Raw genomic sequence first — 22797 nt, 5'->3', positions numbered from 1 at the left:
AGGAGGAGGAGGAAGAGGAGGAGGGTGAGCGCTCGGGTCGGGCTCCTTAGCGGTGTATTGTGGGATGTGCGGCTACTGGGAGCCGAGCCTCCGCCGCCAGCCGCCTCCCGGGCAGCAGCAGCAGCAGCAGCAGAGGCGGCGGCAGCAGCTCCGGGCCCGGCAGCCGCGGCGGCGGCGCTCCCCCCTCCCGGCCCCCCGTCCGGCCGCCCCGGCCTCGGTTCCCGCGGGGGACACCATGTACTGGCTGGCGGCGCAGGAAGGCCGGCGCCCGGCGGGGATGTAAGCGCGGCTCGGGGAGGGAGAGGCCGCTGCCGGCAGCCGGGCGGCCCGAGCCCCCAGCCCCCAGCCCCGGCCCCGGCCCCCGCTCCGGCCGAGCGGTTAGGCGGGCGGGCGGCGCCAGGCCTGCCGCGAGCCCCGCGCCCGAGCCGGGCGGAGCGAGCGAGCTAGCGCCACGCCGGGCGGCCGGGCGGGCACCATGGGCCGGAGCCCGGGTCCTCCGGGTGCCCCGGGCCCCGCCAGTCTGCACCAGGGGCCCCCGGGAGCCCCTCGCAGCCGCCCCGAGATGGTGGCCGAGCGGGCGGGCGCCTAATTCTCCGGAAGGGTTATTCTCTCGCTCCATTCTTATTTTGGGGGGAGCCAGCGAGACAGCTCCTTTTGGGGCGCGCTGGTAAGGTGGGAGGGGGTGGGGGCTGGACGATTTGATTCCTTCGCGTGTGTGTAGAAGCGGCCGCCGCCGCCACCGCGGCGGAGACGACAACAACTTGCTCGTTTTCAGGTTGGGTTAACGGCATGGAGAACAGTCACCCCCCCCACCACCACCACCAGCAGCCCCCGCCGCAGCCCGGCCCTTCGGGCGAGAGGAGGAACCACCATTGGAGAAGTTACAAGTTGATGATTGACCCGGCTTTGAAAAAGGGGCATCATAAACTGTACCGCTACGATGGGCAGCATTTCAGCCTGGCGGTGAGTAGCCGGCGCGCCTCCCCGCCGCCCGCACCCACCCTCCAAGCCGTGCCGAGGAGGGTGGGGGCGGAAGGGTCCGATCGGCGCGGGGACCCCCCTCGTGACCACCCGGCCAGCTGTCAGCCGGGTCCGCAGTCCTGGAGTTTGACAAGTGCCTGGAGAAGGGGGGGGGGGGGCTTGCCCCTGTCCCTGGGGAGTGGGACCAGGCCACCCATTCCGCCCCCCCCCCCGCTTCCTCCCCACAGATGTCCAGCAACCGCCCGGTGGAAATTGTCGAAGATCCCCGGGTCGTCGGGATCTGGACCAAAAACAAGGAGCTGGAGCTGTCGGTGCCCAAATTCAAGGTAGGGCCCCTCCCCCCTGCCCCGCGCCCCCTTCCCCCTGCCCCGCGCCCCTTCCCCCTCTCCCCAAGCCCCGAATTCGAAAATACCGCCAGGCTTGACCGAGCCCAGCCGGATTCTGAGTTCCCGCCGTCCGGGGACTGGGAAGTTTTGGCGGGGAGGGGGAGATTGCAAAGAGAGGGGTGTCCCCTCTCGGCTACTGTAAACAGAATAACACTCGGTGAAACTGTAATCAAGGCGCTGATACAGTATCCTGCCCGCCCAGCTGGGGGCTCCGGGTCCCCACCTGGCTCCTGCCAGCCCAGGGGCTCGGCCCTGGGACCCGCCCCCCTTCCCAGCCTTGTGGCTTTAGGGGGACAACTTCCTAGCCCAAGGGGTCGCCCCTGCCCTGGCAGCAGGGAGAGGAGGCTAGAGTGGGGGGTGGGGAAAGAGAAACTGTTTCTTTTTCCCCTTTCCTTTCGAACCCAGAGGACTTCCACGTTCCAAACGATTTAATCCTCCGCTTCCCGGGCCCGCCCGCGTGCATTTTTTTTTTCCAAAAAAAATTTTTATTTTCTACCTTTCATTGTTTTCAAAGGGCGGGCGAGTGGGGAATTTTGTGTTTTCCCTTCGGTTTCAGTGTTCTCAACCTCCCTTCCCCCTCGTCCCCTGCCAGATCGATGAGTTCTATGTGGGCCCGGTGCCTCCGAAGCAGGTGACATTTGCCAAGCTGAATGATAACATCCGTGAAAACTTCCTGAGGGACATGTGCAAGAAGTATGGGGAGGTGGAGGAGGTGGAGATTTTGTACAATCCCAAGACCAAGAAGCACTTGGGCATCGCCAAAGTGGTCTTTGCCACGGTCAGGGGAGCCAAGGAGGCGGTTCAGCACTTGCACAGCACTTCGGTCATGGGCAATATCATCCACGTGGAGCTGGACACCAAAGGTGAGTGGAGGCCCGCTCAGGACAGCCACCGTGGAGGAGCCACAAGACCTGTCAGTGTGACCCCCTCCTCTCCCAGAGCCCCTCTTGCAGTGTTGGGGAGCCCCTCACTCTTCCTTAGGTGCCCCCCTTACAACCTTTTCTTTCGCCCCCTCCTGAGGGCAGAGTCACGTGGAGCTAAATGTGTTGTCTGTTGCTAGGAGACAAGCTATAATTTACCAAATGTGCCGGTCCTTGGCCGCTGAACCCCAAGGGACCACCCGGAGGCTTCCCCACCGCTGACACCCCCTCGGGCCCCGCGCGGAGCCCGGGTGGCCTGGGTTTAGGCGGTCCCCAGTGTTGCCGTCTGTGTTAGGAGAGAAGGCAGGGTTCGTTTATTTGTGGGGGGGGGGGGCGCTGAGGGAGAGCCACTAGGACGCCTTTAAATACCCAAAGAGTAGGTCCCTCCGCTAAAAAGAGAGTCCTCCAGGCATCGGGAGTGCCCCTCCCCCACAGGCCGCCCCTTCCCCTTGGAAGTGGGAACCAATCTGGGCCTAGAGTGTGGTTTCATTGATAATGCTCCTGTTGGAGCTGGGCGGGCTGCTCTCGGTGCTCTGGGGTTGACACTGTGTCTTCCCTCCTCTTTCTTAAAGAGACAGAACCACCTCCCAAGCAGCGGAATCCCGCTCTGTGCTCACTGAGCCTCTGAGCGGCTGCTGGGAGAGCCGGGCTGGGGAAGCCACACCTCCCACCCTCAGGGTCCTGGGAGGCTTCTCGTCCGTGCCGGCTGGGGGGCTGGCAGGACTCTAGGGCATCCCGTAAAGTTTGCCTGTGGCCTCTCTAGGGAAGTTCCTACCAATACAGAAGAAAGTGCCGGGTGCTCTGAGGCCCAGCCAGCCCTGTGACTGGGCAGAGACTGTTGGGTCCAGAGCCCCTGGGACGTCCCCTGGGAGACCCTGCATGGGAGGGTTTAGGTGAGTGGCTTCCAGAGGTTTCGTGAGCACGGGGTTTAGGGGCAACCCCGGGCACACCAAACCCAAGACTGGAAAAATCTAAACCTTTCTTTTTCGCCTTTAATAATGAGCACATATTGACTGGGTCTCTAAGACCTTGCTTGGGGATGCACAGGGACACCGCTCCTGGGTGGGCACAGTTATCCTATAAACTCTTGCCAAACCTGTCCCTAATTCTGAGGTTCCTCAGGGCACAAGCCGGGTTCCTGTTCCAGCCACAGCGCCCTTCACCTCCCTTCTCTAGTTTCTCAGGTCTCTGTCGGGGAGACCCCTTGGGTGGTTGCAGGCTGGTCTCTCCCTGAGAATCAAATGTAGAGCCCCTCCCCCATCACATGCCCATTTTAAGGAGTAGTCAGCCCTCACCAAAATTTCATTTCTGCAAAAAAAAAAAGAAAAAAGAAAAAAAGAAAAGGCCCTTAGAGACTGCCACCAAGTTTGTATTTCAAGAACGAGACCGGTAAAATGTAGCTCAAGGAATGCGTCTCCTTTGCATATGTAAGCAGCTGCCTCAGAGGGCTCTATAAATATCGATAATCTGGCCCCCTGGTCTATAGAGGCCTCTCTCTGCCATGGGGTGGGGCTGGGGTGGAGGGTTACCAGACGTGGCTCAGTGGGACGGGGGAGGACCATGTGGAGTTCACAGTAACCCAGTACCAGAGTGCATTTTACAAACTCTGACAGTCACCTGAGAGAGTTAACAACAAAACTGTCACTCCTGTGTCACTGGGTTTCCTCTTCACTTGCTACAAGGCCCTGGATGTTAAGTGGGAAGGTGAGAGGATGGGGATTACCTCTTTCTTTGGGTGGCATGGCCCAGGTGACAGGAAGGGGCTTTGTGTTGGGGCTGGCATTTCTGTATTTGGGGGAGTCCCAGTGCCACGAGGCATTAAATTCTGAATCTCAGGATCAGAAAAATCATACAGTTTAGCAGCTTCATTGAACAGATAGGACTCCTGAGTGAGGTACAAAGAGAGAGAAGTGGGAACTTGGTCAGGGTCACTTAGCTTCCCTAGGCTTGGGGTCCCAGGCACAGGGGCCCCACAGGGATGCCCACCTGTGCGGGCTGCCCCATCCTGGAGCCTCACTGAGTCCTCCCTCCCTTGCCTTTTCCCCAGGGGAAACCCGCATGCGGTTCTACGAACTGTTGGTCACGGGCCGATACACACCCCAAACCCTCCCGGTGGGCGAGCTGGACGCTGTCTCTCCAATCGTGAATGAGACCCTGCAGGTGGGTTTATGGCTGTCAGTCCTTCCCCCACCTCCCCACCCCATCACCAGCTCCCTGATGTGGCCCCCACCCCACTTCACCATCTCCGGTGTCAGACACCAGGAAAGGAGCCTGGCTATGCCCACCAAGGCTTCCAGCAGTGGGTCTGAAAGCCCTGTTTGCCAAAGCTCTCCTCTGGCACGGCCCCCAGCCCTCTCCCTGCACATGCTGGGATTCCCATCCCAGAGATCCAGAGTCCACGTGCTTTCCACGTTAACGCTGAAACACTGCTGTGTCCAGGGTCCTAGCGTCTGGTGTCCCCTGCACCCCTCTACCCCTGCCCCCAGAAAGCCGAGTTCAAGCCCCTCCTTCCAGAGCAAGATGGATTCCTTCCCCAACCACTGCCTCCCAGGACCTCACCTGGACCACCATCTCATGGGGAGGTTCTCATCCCAGCTCCTACCCCAGCATCAACCCAGCCACCCTCTGGAATAGCTTTTCCAGAGTGAAGAGTCTTCGCTTACTTGCTGGTCAGCTGTTTATCAGGCACTTTACGTGTTACACTATTTAAACCCTAAAACATCAAGAGGTTGGAGGGACAAGGCCCTTGGCCACCCCCTCACTTCCAAGACCATCGTCTGCTACCTCTACCTGGAAGGTCTTTGATATCTGACAGCCTGGGGCAGGACGGAAATCCCAGTTCAAACCAAGATGTCAGGGTCTTATCTTTACTCTGCTTTAGGGATTAGGAAAAACCCTCAAGGTTCTCTGAGGATAATTGGCTACCCCAAGATTAGAGAAGGTGAGGACCATCCAGACACTCCTCTTTAATCTCCCCCCTTTTCCCCCCACCCCCGCCGCCGCTTCCGTTCACTATGCTGCAGTTCTAGAGTGACCAGTTTGGCTCCGAGCTCCCCGGTAGCTGGAGTGAGAGGGGAAAACAGTCCCATTCTATTGCACGTTTTTCCCCCAGTGATCTCAGACCTATCTCTCTCTCTCTCTCTCAAGCTGTCAGATGCCCTGAAGCGCCTCAAAGATGGTGGCCTGTCTGCAGGCTGTGGCTCTGGCTCATCCTCTGTCACCCCCAACAGTGGTGGGACACCCTTCTCCCAGGACACTGCTTATTCCAGCTGCCGCTTGGACACGCCCAACTCCTACGGACAGGGCACACCGCTCACGCCGCGCCTGGGCACCCCCTTCTCGCAGGACTCCAGCTACTCCAGCCGCCAGCCCACGCCCTCCTACCTCTTCAGCCAGGACCCCACAGCGACCTTCAAGGCTCGGCGCCACGAGAGCAAGTTCACGGACGCTTACAACCGCCGCCACGAGCATCATTATGTCCACAACTCTTCTGCAGTCACCGCAGTGGCAGGGGCCGCAGCCACCTTCAGGGGCTCCGTGGACCTCCCGTATGGGGCAGTCAGCAGCAGTGGGGGCAGCAGTGGCCCTCCATTCAAGGCCCAGCCACAGGATTCAGCCACGTTTGCCCACACTCCACCACCTACCCAAGCAGCCTCCGCTTCTGGAGTCCCATTCAAGTCGGCTTTCTCTCCCTATCAGACTCCTGTGCCCCCTTTCCCCCCGGCCCCCGAGGAGCCCGCTGCCGCAACCCCCTTTGGGGCCCGTGACGGTGGGGAGTTCCGGAGAGTACCTGTGCCCCCGCCCCTGCCGCCCACTGAGCCCCTGACGAAGGAGAAGCCAGGCACGCCGCCTGGACCCCCGCCCCCTGATGCCAACAGCATGGAGCTGGGCGGCCGGCCGACCTTCGGCTGGAGTCCCGAGCCCTGTGACAGTCCTGGTACGCCCACGCTGGAGTCGTCGCCTGCAGGGCCGGAGAAGCCCCACGACAGCCTGGACTCACGGATCGAGATGCTGCTGAAGGAGCAGCGCACCAAGCTGCCCTTCCTTCGGGAGCAGGACTCAGACACCGAGCTGCAGATGGAGGGCAGCCCGATCTCCTCCTCCTCCTCCCAGCTCTCCCCACTGGCCCCCTTTGGCACTAACTCTCAGCCTGGCTTTCGAGGCCCCACACCACCCTCCTCACGCCCATCCAGCACCGGCCTGGAGGACATCAGCCCCACACCACTGCCCGACTCGGATGAGGATGATGAGCTTGACCTGGGCCTGGGGCCCCGGCCCCCACCCGAGCCAGGCCCCCCAGACCCTACCGGTCTTCTGGGTCAGACAACTGAGGTGGCCTTGGACCTGGCTGGAGACAGGACCCCAACCTCAGAGAAGATGGATGAGGTACCATGATGTCTGTCCATCTCTGTCTGGGATTGGTTTTGTCCGTCTTGTGGCTCCCTCTTTCCTCCTTGACACATTCTCCCCTTAGGATAACTAGCTAAGACACGGAAGCAGCAGGGCCAGGGCAGCCAAAATAACAGATCAAAAATAAAAAGAGAATGAAAAGAGGATACGAAAAGCACCAGGGGCTGTGACTGAGCAGCTGGTTTGCTCTGAGCTCCCTAGCAGCTTCGGTGAAAAGGGAAACATGACCTAGATCTGTTGCTCTCCTTACTAGGTATGGGAAGTCAAGACCTTTTTCTGGGGATAAATTCTGACTTGAGCTTCTTTGGTTGGAGTTTGCTGAGATCCCAGAGAGTTGGACTGTGGTGATGGTTTTGGGCCTCCTTCTCTGTTGGGTGGCTGGGACCTGATCAGGACTGGTCCTGACACTCAGGCAGATTTGGGAAGAGGGATCAGCCAGAGTGTTCTGCTCTGGAGCACTGTCTCCTAGAACCTGGTGCCCTCTGAAGAGATGGGAAACCGTGGTGGGCAGGGAGGACATTGAAATGTTCCTTCTCCCTCTCCCCCTGCCTCCAGGACTGAAGGAGTTAAGGGCTAGCCCAGGGGGAGGGCCACAGCCAGAAGCAGGCAAAGTTAACCACCCCCCACCCTCTGCCCACCCAGAGATCCTCCTCTGGGGTCTCACTGCAGCCTGAGGGTCGGGGTGGGTGCTGCTGCATGCCACATTCCCTTGGGGGAGGATTCGGTCATCTTCCTTGGCTCTGCTCCTCCCCCCTCCTGGTCCAGGCACCTGCCCTGGCCCTCCTGGAGACCTGCTTTGGAACCTGTGGGCCTGGCAGGCATGAGCAGCCAGGAGCTCAGACAGAGCTCTGTGCCCCTGTGGGCGGTAGGGAGGAGGGTCCCTCCTCCCCAAGTCCTTTGATTAGGCCGATTTGGCTGCTTCAGGGAGGAACAGAGAGGAACTTGGCTTGCCTGGGAGGGGACTGCAGGTGGCTGGGGCTCCTGGGGGCCTCCAGGCTGTTCTGGGGAAGTGGTTTCTGGCGCTAAGGGGTTCAGGCAGGGAGAGCTGACAGGTGTGCAGAGGTGGGGGGCTGCTGGCCCTGCTGCCATCCTCCCTTCTTCCCTCCCTCTCCTGCCTGAGGTTAGGGGATGTTTATTTAACCATGCTCACTGGCTGATCCAGGGCTGGGAAGCCCAGAGTAGCCAGAGGGAATGGGCTTTCCCACGGTGTCACTGTAGGAAAGGGGAGACTGAGGCCCAGAGAGCTGGGGTCGGGGATGCCCCGGGACATCAGCCCAGGGAAGCCCGGGAGTACTGATAACCTCCAAGATGGCCCTCGGGAGCCCCCTGCTGACAGTCGGGAGAGCAGCTCCCGGGTTCCTCCGGCCTGAACCCGAGGGAATCCCAGCCTAGGCTGACCACACAGGAGAGCAGCACAGGGGGACACTCCCTTTCTTCACAGAGGCTGATGGTTAAAAGTTCCGGCTCCAGTCCTTAAGTCTTGAGCCCCACCTCTGTCACTTACTGGTCATGTGGCCTTAGGGAAGTTACTTTCCCTGTCTGAGTCTCAGTTTCGTCATCTGTGAAATGGGATAGTGAGAGTAGCTGCCTCACACTAATCTCGGCTTGAGTGAGGTGCTGCATGGGAACCTCCAGCCAGGCAACGGCTCGAGCTGAGGCCGAACACTCAGCCACCAGTTCCCGCCGGTTCTCGCCCCCGGACGCGGACGCGGGAGGGGCGGAGGGAGGGGCAGGGCCGCGGGCCGGGCTGGATCCGGGTCTCCTTGTGATTGGCTGGCGGCGGGTGCCGGCGTTAACCCTATGCGTGCTGCGCCTGCCGTGCTGGGCGCTGTCCAGGGCTGATCTGGCGCTGTCCCTGGGTATCCGCCTGAGCCTGCCACTGCCTCCCTCAGCATGTGTGTGGGACCCTGAGAGGCAGCGTGTGTGTGTCTGTAGAGGGGACAGAGCAAAAGCAAGAGCTTTCTTCTGCTGCCTTAGGTTTGGTTTTCCTCCTCTCTCTCCCCCGCCCCCCACTTCCCTTTGAAGCCTCCCTCACCTGTACGTCCGACCTCTGACCTTACAGCCTGCACAGACCCTGCCCCCTCAGCCTTCAAATGCACTCCCTGTCCCTGGTAACCTATAAAGGCTCTGTCTTCCCAGCCATGTTCATCCAGGGCAGGGCCTGAGCCCCCTTCTCGCCTCAGGTCCTGACACAAGAGCCTGGGGGTAGCCCATCCCTCCTCTCCCCACCCCTGCTTTGCCTTCTTGCTCCACCTCTACCTTGTGGACCCCATGCCCCCCTCCAGTTCCAGGCATGTGCATCCAGCTCCCCAAAGCCCCATATCTGAATGAAAAGAGGCCCTTTCCCGTTTCACAGCCAGGTCATGCTCGACTCCTCCCATTCACCTGGTGCCACGGTCCTGGATTCCCACAACAGCCCCCTGACGCCTCACTCCGCAGGCACCCTGGGCTTGCATCCCAGCCCTCTGACTGGCTGTGCCTCTTGGGCCAGTGATTTATGTATAGCTCTCTGAGTGTGTTTCCTCACCTGTCAAAAGGGATTGGACTAGAGCCCTACCTTGTGAGGTTAGGGTGCAGGTGAGAAATACGAGATATTATGTGCTGACAACACTCAGCCCCACCGCGGCCCGTACTAAGACTATATGAAAAGAGTAACTAAGGAAAAATGTAAAGACATACCTCCTATTCGTGCACTCTTACTACTGCTAAAACGCCCCCCCTGCTCGTGTCACCTTCTCTGCCAGGCCCTCTCTGCCACAGTGAAGACTACAGGCCAACTGGGAACAAAGGCCAGTGAGCCACTTCCTGGTTCAAACCCGGGCTCCATCTCTTAGTGGTTGTGTGGCCTGGGCAAGTTACTTAAGTTCTCAGTGTTCCAACTTCCTCATCACTAAAACCGGTGATAACAGACCTACTTTACAGGGTTGTTCTGAGGATTAACTGAGTTAACGTATGTAAAGTGCTTAGAAAGGTGCCGGGCCCGTAGAAAAGGCTACAGAAGTTTTAACTATTAGTATTATCTTCTCTGAATGCAAATTGAAACATAGAAAAGGCTACAGAAGTTTTAACTATTAGTATTATCTTCTCTGAATGCAAATTGAAACAGAGTATCTCAAATTGAAACAGAATCTTTTTCCCTCTTGACGCCTCACTCCCCTTCCCGGCTTGCTTTTTCTCCATGAAGGACTATATATTTCACATTCTTCCTAGTTATGCTTTCTTTGCCTTGTCCCTCCAGAAGTTCAGCTCCAAGAGAGCAAGAATTTCGTTTGTCTTGTTCACCACTGTGTTCCCAGCACCTGGAACAGTGCCTGCTACACAGCAGGTGCTGAGCAAATGTTTGTTGAATGAATGAATGAGTGAATCTGCATGATAACCCCGTGAGGCAGGTACTATGGTGCTCATCATGCAGATGGGGAGACTGGGGCTTAGAGAGATTAAATGACTTGCTTGAGGCCACGTGGCTGGGAAGGGAGGGGACCAGGATCAGAACTGCGGAAGCCACGTTGCTCGCTAGTCTTGCAGAAGGCTTCTTCTCTGACCTTCCGGTGTTCAGCAGGGGGATCTGGGAGCCTGCTGGGCCGCCCGGGCTCACCCTCACCTCTCTCTCCTTGCTCTCCCTGCAGGGGCAGCAGTCCTCGGGGGAGGACATGGAGATCTCAGATGACGAGATGCCCTCGGCCCCCATCACCAGCGCTGACTGCCCCAAGCCCATGGTGGTGACCCCCGGGACGGGGGCTGTGGCAGCTCCCTCCGTGCTGGCCCCGACCTTGCCGTTGCCCCCGCCCCCTGGCTTCCCACCACTGCCCCCGCCCCCACCGCCTCCCCCGCCCCAGCCCGGCTTCCCCATGCCCCCTCCTCTGCCCCCGCCCCCGCCCCCACCGCCCCCAGCCCACCCCGCTGTGACAGTGCCCCCGCCACCGCTGCCAGCACCGCCGCCCGGTGTCCCACCCCCGCCCATTCTGCCGCCGCTGCCGCCCTTCCCGCCGGGGCTGTTTCCCGTGATGCAGGTGGACATGAGCCATGTGCTGGGCGGCCAGTGGGGCGGCATGCCCATGTCCTTCCAGATGCAGACGCAAATGCTGAGCCGCCTGATGACAGGCCAGGGCGCTTGCCCCTACCCGCCCTTCATGGCCGCCGCGGCCGCAGCCGCCTCCGCTGGGCTGCAGTTCGTCAACCTGCCGCCCTACCGGGGCCCCTTCTCCCTGAGCAGCACTGGCCCCGGCCGCGGGCAGCCCTGGCCACCCCTGCCTAAGTTTGACCCGTCAGTGCCGCCACCAGGCTACGTGCCACGCCAGGAGGACCCGCACAAGGCCACGGTGGACGGCGTCCTGCTGGTCGTGCTCAAGGAGCTCAAGGCCATCATGAAGCGGGACCTGAACCGCAAGATGGTGGAGGTGGTGGCCTTCCGGGCCTTCGACGAGTGGTGGGACAAGAAGGAGAGGATGGCCAAGGTGGGTGGGTGGCGCAGCCCTGCAGGGGGGCGGGCGGGCCGGAGGCAGAGACCCGGCCAGGCAGCCTCTCTCCTCCCCAGGCACGGTACTGGCAACACCGCCACCCAGACCCCCAAAGCAGGGTAGTGTGAGTGTTACTTTGTGAAACCGGTGTGTCGATGACACAGGTGTCATCTACTTAGAACGTGTTTCTTTTGGATTCCAACCTCCAAAGTGCGAGAGCCCCTGCTCCGATGCGGGCAGCCGTAGTAGCCGCTTTGCAGGTGAGGAAGCCGAGGGTCAGGGAGGCAGAGTGGGACCCTGGGGGCGTCCTGAGTAGTCGGCACAAAATGAGGTAGGTTCCAGGAAAGGAAGTGCCCGGTTACCATGTGGCTGTCACTGTTGAGAGGATGGCAGGCTGCTCAGGGGACAGGGCTGGTGGCAGCGCCGTAACCATGGTGACCTCCCCCTCCTCTCTTGCACCCCAGGCCTCGCTGACCCCGGTGAAGTCCGGTGAGCACAAGGACGAGGACAGGCCGAAGCCCAAGGACCGCATCGCCTCCTGCCTGCTGGAGTCGTGGGGCAAGGGCGAGGGCCTGGGCTACGAGGGCCTGGGCCTGAGCATTGGGCTGCGCGGGGCCATCCGCCTGCCCTCCTTCAAGGTCAAGAGGAAAGAGCCGCCGGACACCGCCTCGTCCGGCGACCAGAAGCGGTTGCGACCCTCAACCTCCGTGGATGAGGAGGATGAAGGTTTGCGCCTCTCCCCTCGCCGGGTGCTGGGATCTTCTCCTCCGCTGCGCCCCTGGCCCCGCTCTGACAGCCCTCCCTCCCCACAGAGTCTGAGCGGGAGCGGGACCGCGACATGGCGGATGCCCCCTGTGAGCTCGCCAAGCGGGACCCCAAGGGCGTGGGTGTGCGGCGGCGGCCGGCCCGGCCCCTGGAGCTGGACAGTGGCGGGGAGGAGGACGAGAAGGAGTCGCTGTCGGCGTCCTCGTCCTCGTCGGCATCCTCGTCCTCGGGGTCCTCGACAACCTCACCCTCCTCCTCAGCCTCTGACAAGGAGGAGCGAGAAAGCACGGAGGAGGAAGAGGAGGGGGAGGAGGAGGAGGAGGAGGAGGAGGAGGAGGAAGGCCCCAGGAGCCAGATCTCCTCCTCCTCGACCTCATCCATGTCAGATAAGGTACCGTTCGGGCTGGGGAGGCCTGGGGTGCTGGGCCAGGGGAGGGGGCCCTTCGGCTCACCTTTCCTCCATCCCTCTCCCCCAGGATGACGATGATGAAGACAGTGAAGACAGGGATGAGTCTGAGAATGACGACGAGGACGCAGCCCGGTCGGAGACGAGTGAGAAGGAAGAAGCGGACTCAGATGGAGGTGAGCGGGGCTCCTGGCCCAGCCTGGGGTCCCTCTGCAGAGGTCAGAGCCCGTGCAGTAGTCCACAATACTTTGGGGGCAAATTTCTTGACTTTGAAGTGTGAACTCAGTAAGACACAAACAGGGCATGCCCTGTGATTTCTTTTTCATGAAGTATCCAGAACGGGTCAATCCATAGAGACAGAAAGCAGACTAGTGGTTGCTGGGGTTAGGGGATGGTGGATAGACGGGTGATAGCTAAAGGGAACGGGCTTCTTCTAGACAAGTGCTAGTTGTCTATGTTGTGCATCTACTAAATACCACTGTATCGTTTACTTTAAGATGGTTAGTTTTATGTTATGTGGATTTCACCTCAGTTAAAAAAAAAATGTGATGACTAGTTAGTACCGACAAACACACACACACACACACACACACACACACACACACACACACACACACACACACACACACACACACACACACACACGCCCCCACATACCTGAGGGCCATGTTCAGCCCAGCGCCGCCAGTTGTGAGACCTTTGGCGAAGTACCTGGCTGGAGCACAGCAGATAATGACAGGGCCCCTGCCTGTGTCCCCTGCCCAGAGGAGACAGTGAGCATCGCCACCTCCAAGGCTGGAGCTGAGTCCTCCAGTGAGAGTTCTGAGTCTTCTGACTTCGAATCAAGCTCCGAGTCCTCCTCATCACCCTCAGAAGATGAAGAAGAGCTGGCAGCGGGGGAGGAGGAGGAGGAGGAAGATGAGGAGGAAGGGGAGGAGGCAGCTGCCGATGAAAGCATGGCTCCCGCTGCTCCTGACGAGGACTTTGAGGACATGGCCACAGGAGCATCCGCGACGGAGTCACTGGTCCCAGAAGAGGAGGTGGACGTCGAGGCTGAGGACGAAGCCTCCGAGGCTCGGACCCCGATGCTGGAAGAGCCCCCCTTGCCTGTGGGTGTCGAGGAGCTGGCTGGCTGCAAGGAGCCCCCCGACGAGCCAGGCCTGAACCAGGAAGGGGCCAGGTTGCTGTCTCCAGAGCCCCCTGCTGGAGAGATGGAGGCCCGGCCCCTGCCATCCCCGGAGCCCACCCCAGGTAACACTTGCAGCCCCTGGGAGGGCGGTGGGCATGGAAGCAGGATGTCCTCACCATGAGAATGAGCCCAGGCTCCTTTATGCTAATCACTTAACCTTAACGAGTCAGTTTCCTCATCTGTAAAATGGGATCCGTGGATTGTGCTTCCCCTATGAGGTCATATGGGAGGATAGAGTGAGATGACTTATGATGTGCCAGCATGGAGCCTGGCACCTGTTAGATCCCAGAGGGGTCTGCTGCTGTCACCACTCCTCTGTCAGTATCTCCCTGGGGTTTAGTCCTTGGACCATTAATTAGTCCCATGAGATGCTCCCAAAAGAGGGGGTGTGGGTGCGGGTGCGTACGGTCATTTCAGTGACAGAAAGCAGCAGAAAAGGCCTCGGGGTGCTGGGTCAGTTGAGAGGGGCCATGGACACTGCCCCCTCCACCATCTTGGTGGAGCTGCACAAAGCATGTTAAAGGCTCTAACAACGCTGTCCAACGGAACTTTCTGCAGTGATAGAAACGTGCTGTCCAATAGAACTTTCTGCAGTGATAGAAATGTTCTCTCTCTGTCCTGTCCAATACTGTAGCCACTAGACACAGTGTTGCTAAGAGCACTTGAAAGGTGGAGAGTGCCACTGTGGAACAGAATTTGTGATGTTGTCTCATTTTCATTAGTATAAACTTACATAGCCACATGTGGTTAGTTTGTACCTGTAATAGTCCTTGAGGAAAGAAACCCATTGTATTTTGTTTAATTCTGTGTTATTTGGCTATAGAACCACAGGTCTTTGAATATTGTTAAACATATTAATTGAGCCTCTCTTGTCGTCCCCAGTACTGTTCTAGGAACTGATAATACAACAGTGGACCAAACAGACAAAAATACCTGGGGCTTACACTCTGGGGCAGGTTGATGGATGACAGCAGATAAGTTAGAAAATGTATTCTATGACAGTAGAGATAAATGCTAGGAGAAAACCTTAAAGGCTCTGACAAGTCCTGCAGCAAAGAGACTTGTTGGATTTTATTTGATAGACCTCATTTTCTTGGTCCATGGAATGTTCCCTGTTCACAGGAGCACCGTTCTAAAGACAGTGTCAAGGGCTACAACCATGTCTCCTGCATCTTTGATTTACTCCCACCAGCATTTATCAGACACCTACTGTGTGCCTGACACGGGGCTGGGTGCTGAGCAGTCCTTGAGTGGCTTAGCTGGAGAAGGACAGTCTGTATACATCACAGAACCCCTAGGGACCCAGAGGGTATGAGTGCATACCCAGAGACGTGTCAAGTGCATAGTAGGGCAGCATAAGTAGGGCGCTGAGGGACATCTGAATCAAATAATAATAAAGGTCTGGTTTTTGCCCACCTCTCTGCAGAGAACAACCTGGAAGTGGAGCCTGAGTCCCCGGCGCTGCTCTCCTTACCCCTGCAGCCACCGTTGCCGCCCCCTCGACCACCCCGGCCACCCAGCCCACCACCAGAGCCCGAGACCCCAGACCTCCCACTCCCACCAGTCCCTCTGGAGCCTCCCCATGAGGACCAGCCCCCGCGTACTCCAGGCCTCTGTGGCAGCTTGGCCAAGTCGCAGAGCGCAGAGGCAGTGCCGGCCACACCGAGCGGGGAGCCCCTGCCGTCGGGGGGCAGCAGCGGCCTGCCCCTGAGCTCCCCGCAGCTGCCAGGCAGCCCCTTCTCCTACCCATCCCCATCCCCCGGCTTGAGCAGCGGGGGCCTCCCGAGGACACCTGGCCGGGACTTCAGCTTCACACCCACCTTCCCCGAGCCTGGTGGGCCCCTACTCCTGCCTGTCTGTCCCCTCCCAGCTGGCCGGCGTGATGACCGGTCTGGCCCCCTGGCCTCCCCTGTGCTCCTGGAGACAGGCCTGCCGCTCCCTCTGCCCTTGCCCTTGCCCCTGCCCTTGGCATTGCCCGTACCCGTCCTGCGGGCCCAGACTCGGGCCCCCACCCAGCTGCCACCCCTGCTGCCTGCTCCGCTGGCCCCCTGCCCACCCCCCATCAAGAGGAAGCCGGGCCGGCCCCGGCGATCCCCGCCGGCTGTGCTCTCCTTGGATGGGCCCTTGGTCCGGCCGCCAGGAGGGGCCCCCCTGGGCAGGGACCTCCTGCTTCTGCCAGGCCAGCCACAGACCCCTGTCTTCCCCAGCACCCACGACCCCCGGACCGTGACCCTGGACTTCCGGAACGCGGGGATCCCGGCTCCCCCCCCACCCTTGCCCCCCCAGCCTCCTCCGCCCCCGCCTCCACCACCTGTTGAGCCCACCAAGCTGCCCTTTAAGGAGCTAGAGAACCAGTGGCCCTCCGAGGCCATCCCTCCGGGTCCCCGTGGGCGCGACGAGGTCACCGAGGAGTTCACGGACCTGGCCAAGGTGCGGGGGCCCTGGCGCCGGCCACCGAAGAAGCGCCACGAGGACCTAGTGGCCTCAGCCTCCCCCGAGCTCTCGCCGCCGCAGCCCCTCTTTCGGCCCCGCTCGGAGTTTGAGGAGATGACCATCCTGTATGACATCTGGAATGGCGGCATCGACGAGGAGGACATCCGCTTCCTGTGTGTCACCTACGAGCGTCTGCTGCAGCAGGACAACGGCATGGACTGGCTCAATGACACGCTCTGGGTCTACCATCCCTATATCCTGCCAGGCAGGGTGGGGGGCCGCACCTCCTGGGATAGCGCACGTCACTGTCACTTATGGAGCAGTCTATGCTGGCACCGTGCCAGGCTCTGTACAGAGTAATCCCTGGCGCTTTTAAACACTGCCCTCTGTGCCAGAATTGGCAGGTCTTGGGGCTAAACGTAACAATGTGATTGTACAACGTGACAGAAGCGGGGGCTGACAGAAGGCTCACTCTCCCTGGCCCCCCCCCCCCATCGCCTAATTTAATCTTCGCAACAGCCTAGTGAGGTAGGGGCTGCTATTATTCCCATTTTGCACCCGAAGAAACCGAGGCTCAGAGAGGTTAAGTTACCTGCCCAAAGTCACACAGCTATGAAGTAGCAGAGTAGAGATTTGAACCCAGGCAAATCTGGCTCCAGAATCTGGGTTCTTAGCCATGATGCCACACCACAGTCGGTTGTTACCACAACCGTATGAAGTTGGCGCTGCCTTTATCCCTGTTGTCCCAAATGCGTTTATTGAGCATTTACTCTGTGTCAGGAACTCTGCTAAGCAGCCTAAGCATCTGTAGTCATTCCATGGGGCGTCGTAATTACCCCAGTTTGCATATGGGGAAACTGAGGCAGAAGGTGGAAAAAGAAACACCCAAGGCCATGCAGCTGGGTACCTGTCAGAGTTCCGACCACGGTGGAGTTGGCCAGTGGGCAGGTGCAGGGAAGTGGTGTAGGTGTGGGCAGTGGAGCTGGGCGTCGTTGGCCTCCTGCAGATGGGTCTGAGGGTGGAGAGGCCAGGCCCGGGAGGGCGGGTCTCCAGCAGGACTGGGAGGGGCTCTCCGAGAATGTCCATGTGGCCCTTGACCCACACCCACCCACCAGCCTCTCTTCAGCTAAGAAGAAGAAACGGGACGACGGCATCCGGGAGCACGTGACAGGCTGTGCCCGCAGCGAGGGCTTCTACACCATCGACAAGAAGGACAAGCTCAGATACCTCAACAGCAGCCGCGCCAGCACCGATGAGCCCCCCACGGACACCCAGGTACGGCCATCAGGTGCCGGGACACCCCGGAGCCTCCCGGGCTGGGCAGAGGGTGGGGGCCCTCCTGGAGGGGGTGTCAGGCGCCGGGAGCGGTTGTGGAGCCAGAGGGGCTGGTACACGGAGCACGGAGGGTGCTACTCCCCTGGGTGCTCAAGTGTGAGAGGTGAGGTGAGGGGTGGGCAGGGGAGAGCCTCCGAAGGGTTTTAATCACGGATACAAACAGAGTTGAGTTGCATTTCCAGAAGTTTCCTTCATTCTTCTTTAAGGAAATAAATCGGGTAGGTTGGACATGGGGGGCCATGTGGGAAAAAGTGGATGCGTTTGAAAGACTCTCAGGAATATTTGAACATTAGAAAGTCAAATGGATGGGACTGGGGGCCTGACTGGTTACAGGAGGCAGAATGGGGTGGGACGCTGCTGGGTCCGGCCTTGGGGACTGCGTAGCTGGATGCCAAGCACTGAGGTGAGAAGGAAGGTGGGACCCCCGCTTTGGGATGGTTTGAGTTTTGGGGTTTGGGGAACATCCAGGTCGTGAGGTCTGGCAGACAGTTAGATATATGGGTACAGTAGAGAGCTTGGGAGAGGGACGTCTGGTCTGGGGACCTAAATTTAGGCATCATGAGGATGGAAATGTTAACCAAAGGCCACAGCAGGGGTGAGCCGACCCGGGGAGAACATCTGGAGGGGAGTGAAGCTCGAGGTGTCAGTGGTTGGGACAGAGGAAGAGGGAGGCCAAGAGAGGGAAGGGATGCGAGGGTGTTAGGAAGAGCCGTGATTTAGAATGAAGCCACGGGGCGTTAGGTAGATAGACACCCCCCATCTTTGTCCAAAAAGCAGATATGCTTTCAAATCTAGCTGAGAAGGGAAAAGATGGCAAGAGTGAAGAGAACGCTGCGTCGTCATGTTTAAGATTAGAGGAACTTGAGCACATTCAGATTCTGACGGGAAGGACCCAGTAGAGGAGAGGTGGCTATTAGGAAAGGACGCCCAGAGCAAGGAAGCTGGGAAGCTAGGGCCACAGAGCTTCCGGTGGGGTTGCCAAGGATGGGACGGGGACACAGGTACTCCCCCAGGCGGCCGCACCCCTCTCTGATCTGTCACCCGCCGTCCCCGTCCTTGTACCCATCCTCACAGGGCATGAGCATCCCAGCGCAGCCTCACGCCTCCACACGGGCCGGCTCGGAGCGGCGTTCCGAGCAGCGCCGCCTGTTGTCCTCCTTCACTGGCAGCTGTGACAGTGACCTGCTCAAGTTCAACCAGCTCAAGGTGAGGCTGGGCCCCACCTGGGGCGGCCGGGGCGGCCACAGAATCCGGGACCAGGGCTCTCACCCCCATCCTCTTCCCTCCCCCAGTTCCGGAAGAAAAAGCTCAAATTCTGCAAGAGTCACATTCATGACTGGGGCCTGTTCGCCATGGAGCCCATCGCGGCCGACGAGATGGTCATCGAGTACGTGGGCCAGAACATCCGCCAGGTAAGCGCTGCCGGCCAGGACAGGTGTCGGGGTGGGGCCGCAGCCAGCCCCCGCCCAGACTGAGGCCTCTTCCTGGCCAGGTGATTGCGGACATGCGGGAGAAACGTTACGAGGACGAGGGCATCGGTAGCAGCTACATGTTCCGGGTGGACCACGACACCATCATCGACGCCACCAAGTGCGGCAACTTCGCGCGTTTCATCAACCACAGCTGCAACGTGAGTGCCCGGCTCGGGGCCGCCGCCCCTGCTGCTGTGCCAGGAGGACCCGGAACCCGAGGGCGCAGGAACCGGCGCGGCCTCCTTCCCGAGCTCGGGGCCCACGAGGATAGCGGGGAGGGAGGTGGAGGTGTGAGGCCTTATCCGAGGAGCCGTTCTCCTCTGAGCTTCAGTCTGCTCACCTGTAAAATGCGCGTAACGAGACCAGAGGTGCTCATGACGTGGTCCGTACAGCTGGTAATCACGGAGCTCCTTCTCCGTGCTGGGCGTTTTCCATGCCTCGGGGGCAGTGCTGGCCAGTAGAACTTGCTACAGTGCCGGAAGTGCTGTGCATCCTTGCTGTCCGCTGATATACACGGGTGGTGTTGAGCGCTTGAAACGTGGCCAGTGTGGCTAAAAAACTGAGTGTTTAATTTAAATTAAAGAGTCACACTCGGCTACTGACGGCTGACATGGCACGGGTCTGGGTGTGGAGGTGGGCGTTGATAACAAGGGTGGTCCTCTCGTGAAGATAAGCACAGGGAGCTTCAAATGGAGGACAGGTACCCCTGGCTGTGGGTTCAAGTCCTGGCACTGCTACTTAGTGAGCGACCGTAGGCAGGTTACTTCATGTCTTGGTGCTTCGGTTTCCTAATCTGTAAAACTTGGATGATAACAATCCCTCCTCGTAGGTTGTTGGGAGGACCAAGCGGGTTACTGAGGGCAGGCCTTCTGTGCAGATACAGCGGGCGCTCAGTATGTGCCAGCTCACACGACTGTGACTTGATCATACCCTGGGGCCCGTAGGGACTTCGCTGTGCGTCTCCCGTGAGAGCTGAGGGATAAGAGGGAATTACCCGGGTGCGGTAGTGAATGAGGTGAGGCCTGGGGCAGGGAGGGAGAACACCTGTTTGAGGGGCAGTGGGATGAGGTAGGGGGCAGAGGGCAGGGTGAGAGGATGAGGTTGGCGGGGTTGGTGGTGGCTCGGTCACTCAGCCATGTAAGCAGAGCTGAGAACCTTCTCTAAAAGCCGAGGCCGGCTATTGCCCTGGGGTGACAGGATTTGCTGTCCCTTTGGAAAGATTTCCCTGGCAGCTGGGTCAGGAGTTATTCCGAGTTCAGAGAGGCAGCGGGAGCCGCTGCAGTCCAGGCAAGTGATGACAGAATCAAGAGGCCCTTTGAGGCAGAAGCCGCTGGGCGTGGTGGGCTGGATCCAGTACTGCTGGAGGGGAGGCGGGGGGCAGATGCTTGGGGGACTGGGTGCATGGAATGGCCACTCCCTAGGTTTGAGTTTACTGACTCCAAGTTGTCTCCTTGAGCTGCCAAAGGTGGATATCAAGCAGCTAGTTGGATCTGGGGGCCTGGAGTGTGGGCAGGCAAACCTTTTCTGTAAAGGGCCAGGTAGTAAGTATTTTTGGCTGTGTGGCCCAGACCGTCTCATAGCAACTACTTAACTGCCATTGTAACAAAGGTAGCCATAGGCAATATGTAATGAATGAGCGTGGCCGTGTGCCAATAAAACTTTATTTTCAAGAACAGGCAGCTGGGGGCCGGAGTTTGCTGACCCCTTCTCTAAAGCTCAGAAGTAGGGCCTGGGCTAGAAACATAAATTTGGGGATCACCTGCGGTATAAAAGTAAATTGAATATTTCCCTGCGAAATTTGTTATTATTACAATCATGATTCTTATTTAATATCAGAGACAGGGGGGCCTGGTCCGCCAGATGGGGAAGCCGAGGCCTAGGGCAGGTGGCCAGTGGGCAGTGGGGTCGTGGGGCCAGTACATCAGGCCTTGAGCAGGGGCTCGGTTGGGTTTGGGGGACTGCGGTCAGGGAGGGCCCGGGTGGGGTCCCAGGTGGGTCGGCTCACCCTCCCCCCCACATCCCACCCGCAGCCCAACTGCTATGCCAAGGTCATCACCGTGGAGTCGCAGAAGAAGATCGTCATCTACTCGAAGCAGCACATCAACGTCAACGAGGAGATCACCTACGACTACAAGTTCCCCATCGAGGACGTCAAGATCCCCTGCCTCTGTGGCTCCGAGAACTGCCGGGGGACCCTCAACTAGGCCCGGTGCCTGGGGATGTCAGCCGCCCCCGGCGCCCGAGCGTGGACCCCTGGCCCCGGGGCCAGACCCCACCTCCCACCCCCATTTCAGGTGCTGTCCCTCTACCCAGCAGCCGTGCCAGGGCCTGGCGCCCCCAACACTACCCCCAGGACCCACCGCAGCTCCGGCCCCTCAGTGGGAAAGGGCTTCTCTGTCTCTCAGCCCATGTCTCTTTCATTTTTTTAAAGAAATGCTCCTTTCGGGACTTTGGTTTCCGGTGTAAATGTCTCCCCCCACCCCCCTACCTCCCTGGCCGTGTCCCCTTCCTCCACCTCTTTCTCTCTGTCTTCTCTGTCCCGCCTTCCCTTCCCCGTCAGCCTCTTCCCATGAATGCTGCTACGTTGTTTTCGTCTTCTCATTCTTTTCTTCCTCTTCATAAGAAAAGACGCTTTAACCGTTGAAATGTGAAGGCAGAATCAGAGAGCGGGGACCCCGGCGTGGTTTGATGGTGTGTCGGCCCACGTTCTGGAACCCTCCGGGCCCGGGCGCCGGGCCAGGTGCTGCAGAGGAGGGGGGTCGGGCCAGGCGGCTTTGACCTCAGAACACTACGGAAGGCCCCCTCTCTGCCGGTGGACTCAGTGAGAAGACCCCCTCCTCTTTCCGACCCCCCTCCAGTCTGTTCCTTCCCCAGGAGCCTGGGGCTGCCTTCCCCGCTCCCGCTCCCGAAGCAGACCCTGGTGGAGCCAAGCTGGTCCCAGGCAGGAATTTCCCCTCGGGGCTCTCCCTGCCACCCCACACCCCTCCACCCCCCAAATCTTGGGTTCAGTGTTTACTTTCTCATTCAAATGCCAGCGGGGGGGGGTGGGGGGAGCGGGGCTGGGTGGGGGGGGGGCGCTGGAAAGGTTGTGTTTACTTACCCTCTCCTGCCCTCACCTTCACCCCCAGGGGAGAGAAGCACCTCCCACCAGGGCAGGCAGTCCGAGTCCCGCCACTGCCACTACGGGTGTCTGACCGAATGCGTGTGGCGTATTTTTGTTTGCTTATAAGCTTCACCCGCTCGCCCCAAGCCCATAGCCTGACTCACCCTGCCAGCAAGCCCCTCGCCCCAAGAAGTCAAGAGCATATTTATTTTCAGAGTGAGAAGATTTATTTCTCCCAGAGAAAGGAAAATCTTGGAAAAGATTTAAAAACTCAGATCTACGTCTGACAGGTTTTTGTTTTTTTTTTTTTAACCCTTGGCATCATCTTCTTTAGAGTTCCTTTCCATGGATTTTTTTTTTTTCTTGTGCGTGTATAAAATCAAAACGAAGGGGAAAAAAAATAGGTTTTTGAAGTTCAGAACAGATTTCTGTACATAGGCTGCCATAAAGGACTTTTTTTCGGGAACATTGTTTCTTGTAGAAACATGTGGGAAGACTTTTTTGCTTATTTCTTTGTACTTCCAAAAAACCACACACACACACACACAAGCAAGTCCCCCGCACCCCAGGAAGCAAAGCAGGCATGTAAATAATTTATGGAAAGTGACTGTTGTGACCAGAAGTCATCCTCACCAAGACGGGAGAGCTCCCGGCGGGGCTGCCCCGACCCTGCGGATGCAGGCCCGGAGCCTCTGGTATCTCAGCTTGTGTCAAGCTTGTTATCATGTAAATTCTGTACAAAGAATTGTTATTTTTCTCTTTTTTTTTTTTTGTCGTTGATGGTTTTGTTGTGTTTTTCTTTTTTTTTTTTTTCCAATTTCTTTACCCCATGCCCTCTCTGTTTGAGACTATGCCCACCGGTTTCAAGGTCCATGAAATCGGTGGCATTAAGACATGGAGGGGGACCTGGGCACAGCGGCAAACTTCTCTTCCTTTTGCG

At 59.0% G+C, this 22797-nt stretch overlaps 1 protein-coding gene across 1 annotated transcript; it reads left to right on the top strand.

Moving 5' to 3' along the window:
* Nucleotides 1-49: 49 nt before the first annotated feature.
* On the top strand, nt 50-21202 carry SETD1B (SET domain containing 1B, histone lysine methyltransferase). Its single transcript, XM_068563415.1, has 17 exons — nt 50-279; nt 776-963; nt 1209-1307; nt 1960-2230; nt 4335-4447; nt 5435-6673; nt 10324-11151; nt 11619-11880; nt 11967-12310; nt 12396-12501; nt 13091-13576; nt 14941-16200; nt 17056-17222; nt 18357-18488; nt 18575-18694; nt 18775-18912; nt 20785-21202. The coding sequence occupies exons 2-17, from the start codon at nt 790-792 to the stop codon at nt 20956-20958; spliced, it is 5913 nt and encodes a 1970-aa protein (XP_068419516.1). The 5' UTR covers nt 50-279; nt 776-789; the 3' UTR covers nt 20959-21202.
* Nucleotides 21203-22797: the final 1595 nt, after the last annotated feature.

The sequence above is a fragment of the Eschrichtius robustus genome, chromosome 14 (assembly GCF_028021215.1).
Source record: "Eschrichtius robustus isolate mEscRob2 chromosome 14, mEscRob2.pri, whole genome shotgun sequence".
NCBI classification, from domain to species: Eukaryota; Metazoa; Chordata; class Mammalia; order Artiodactyla; family Eschrichtiidae; genus Eschrichtius; species Eschrichtius robustus.
Note: the sequence above shows the minus strand (reverse complement) of the source record. Positions and strands in the feature narration are given on the sequence as shown.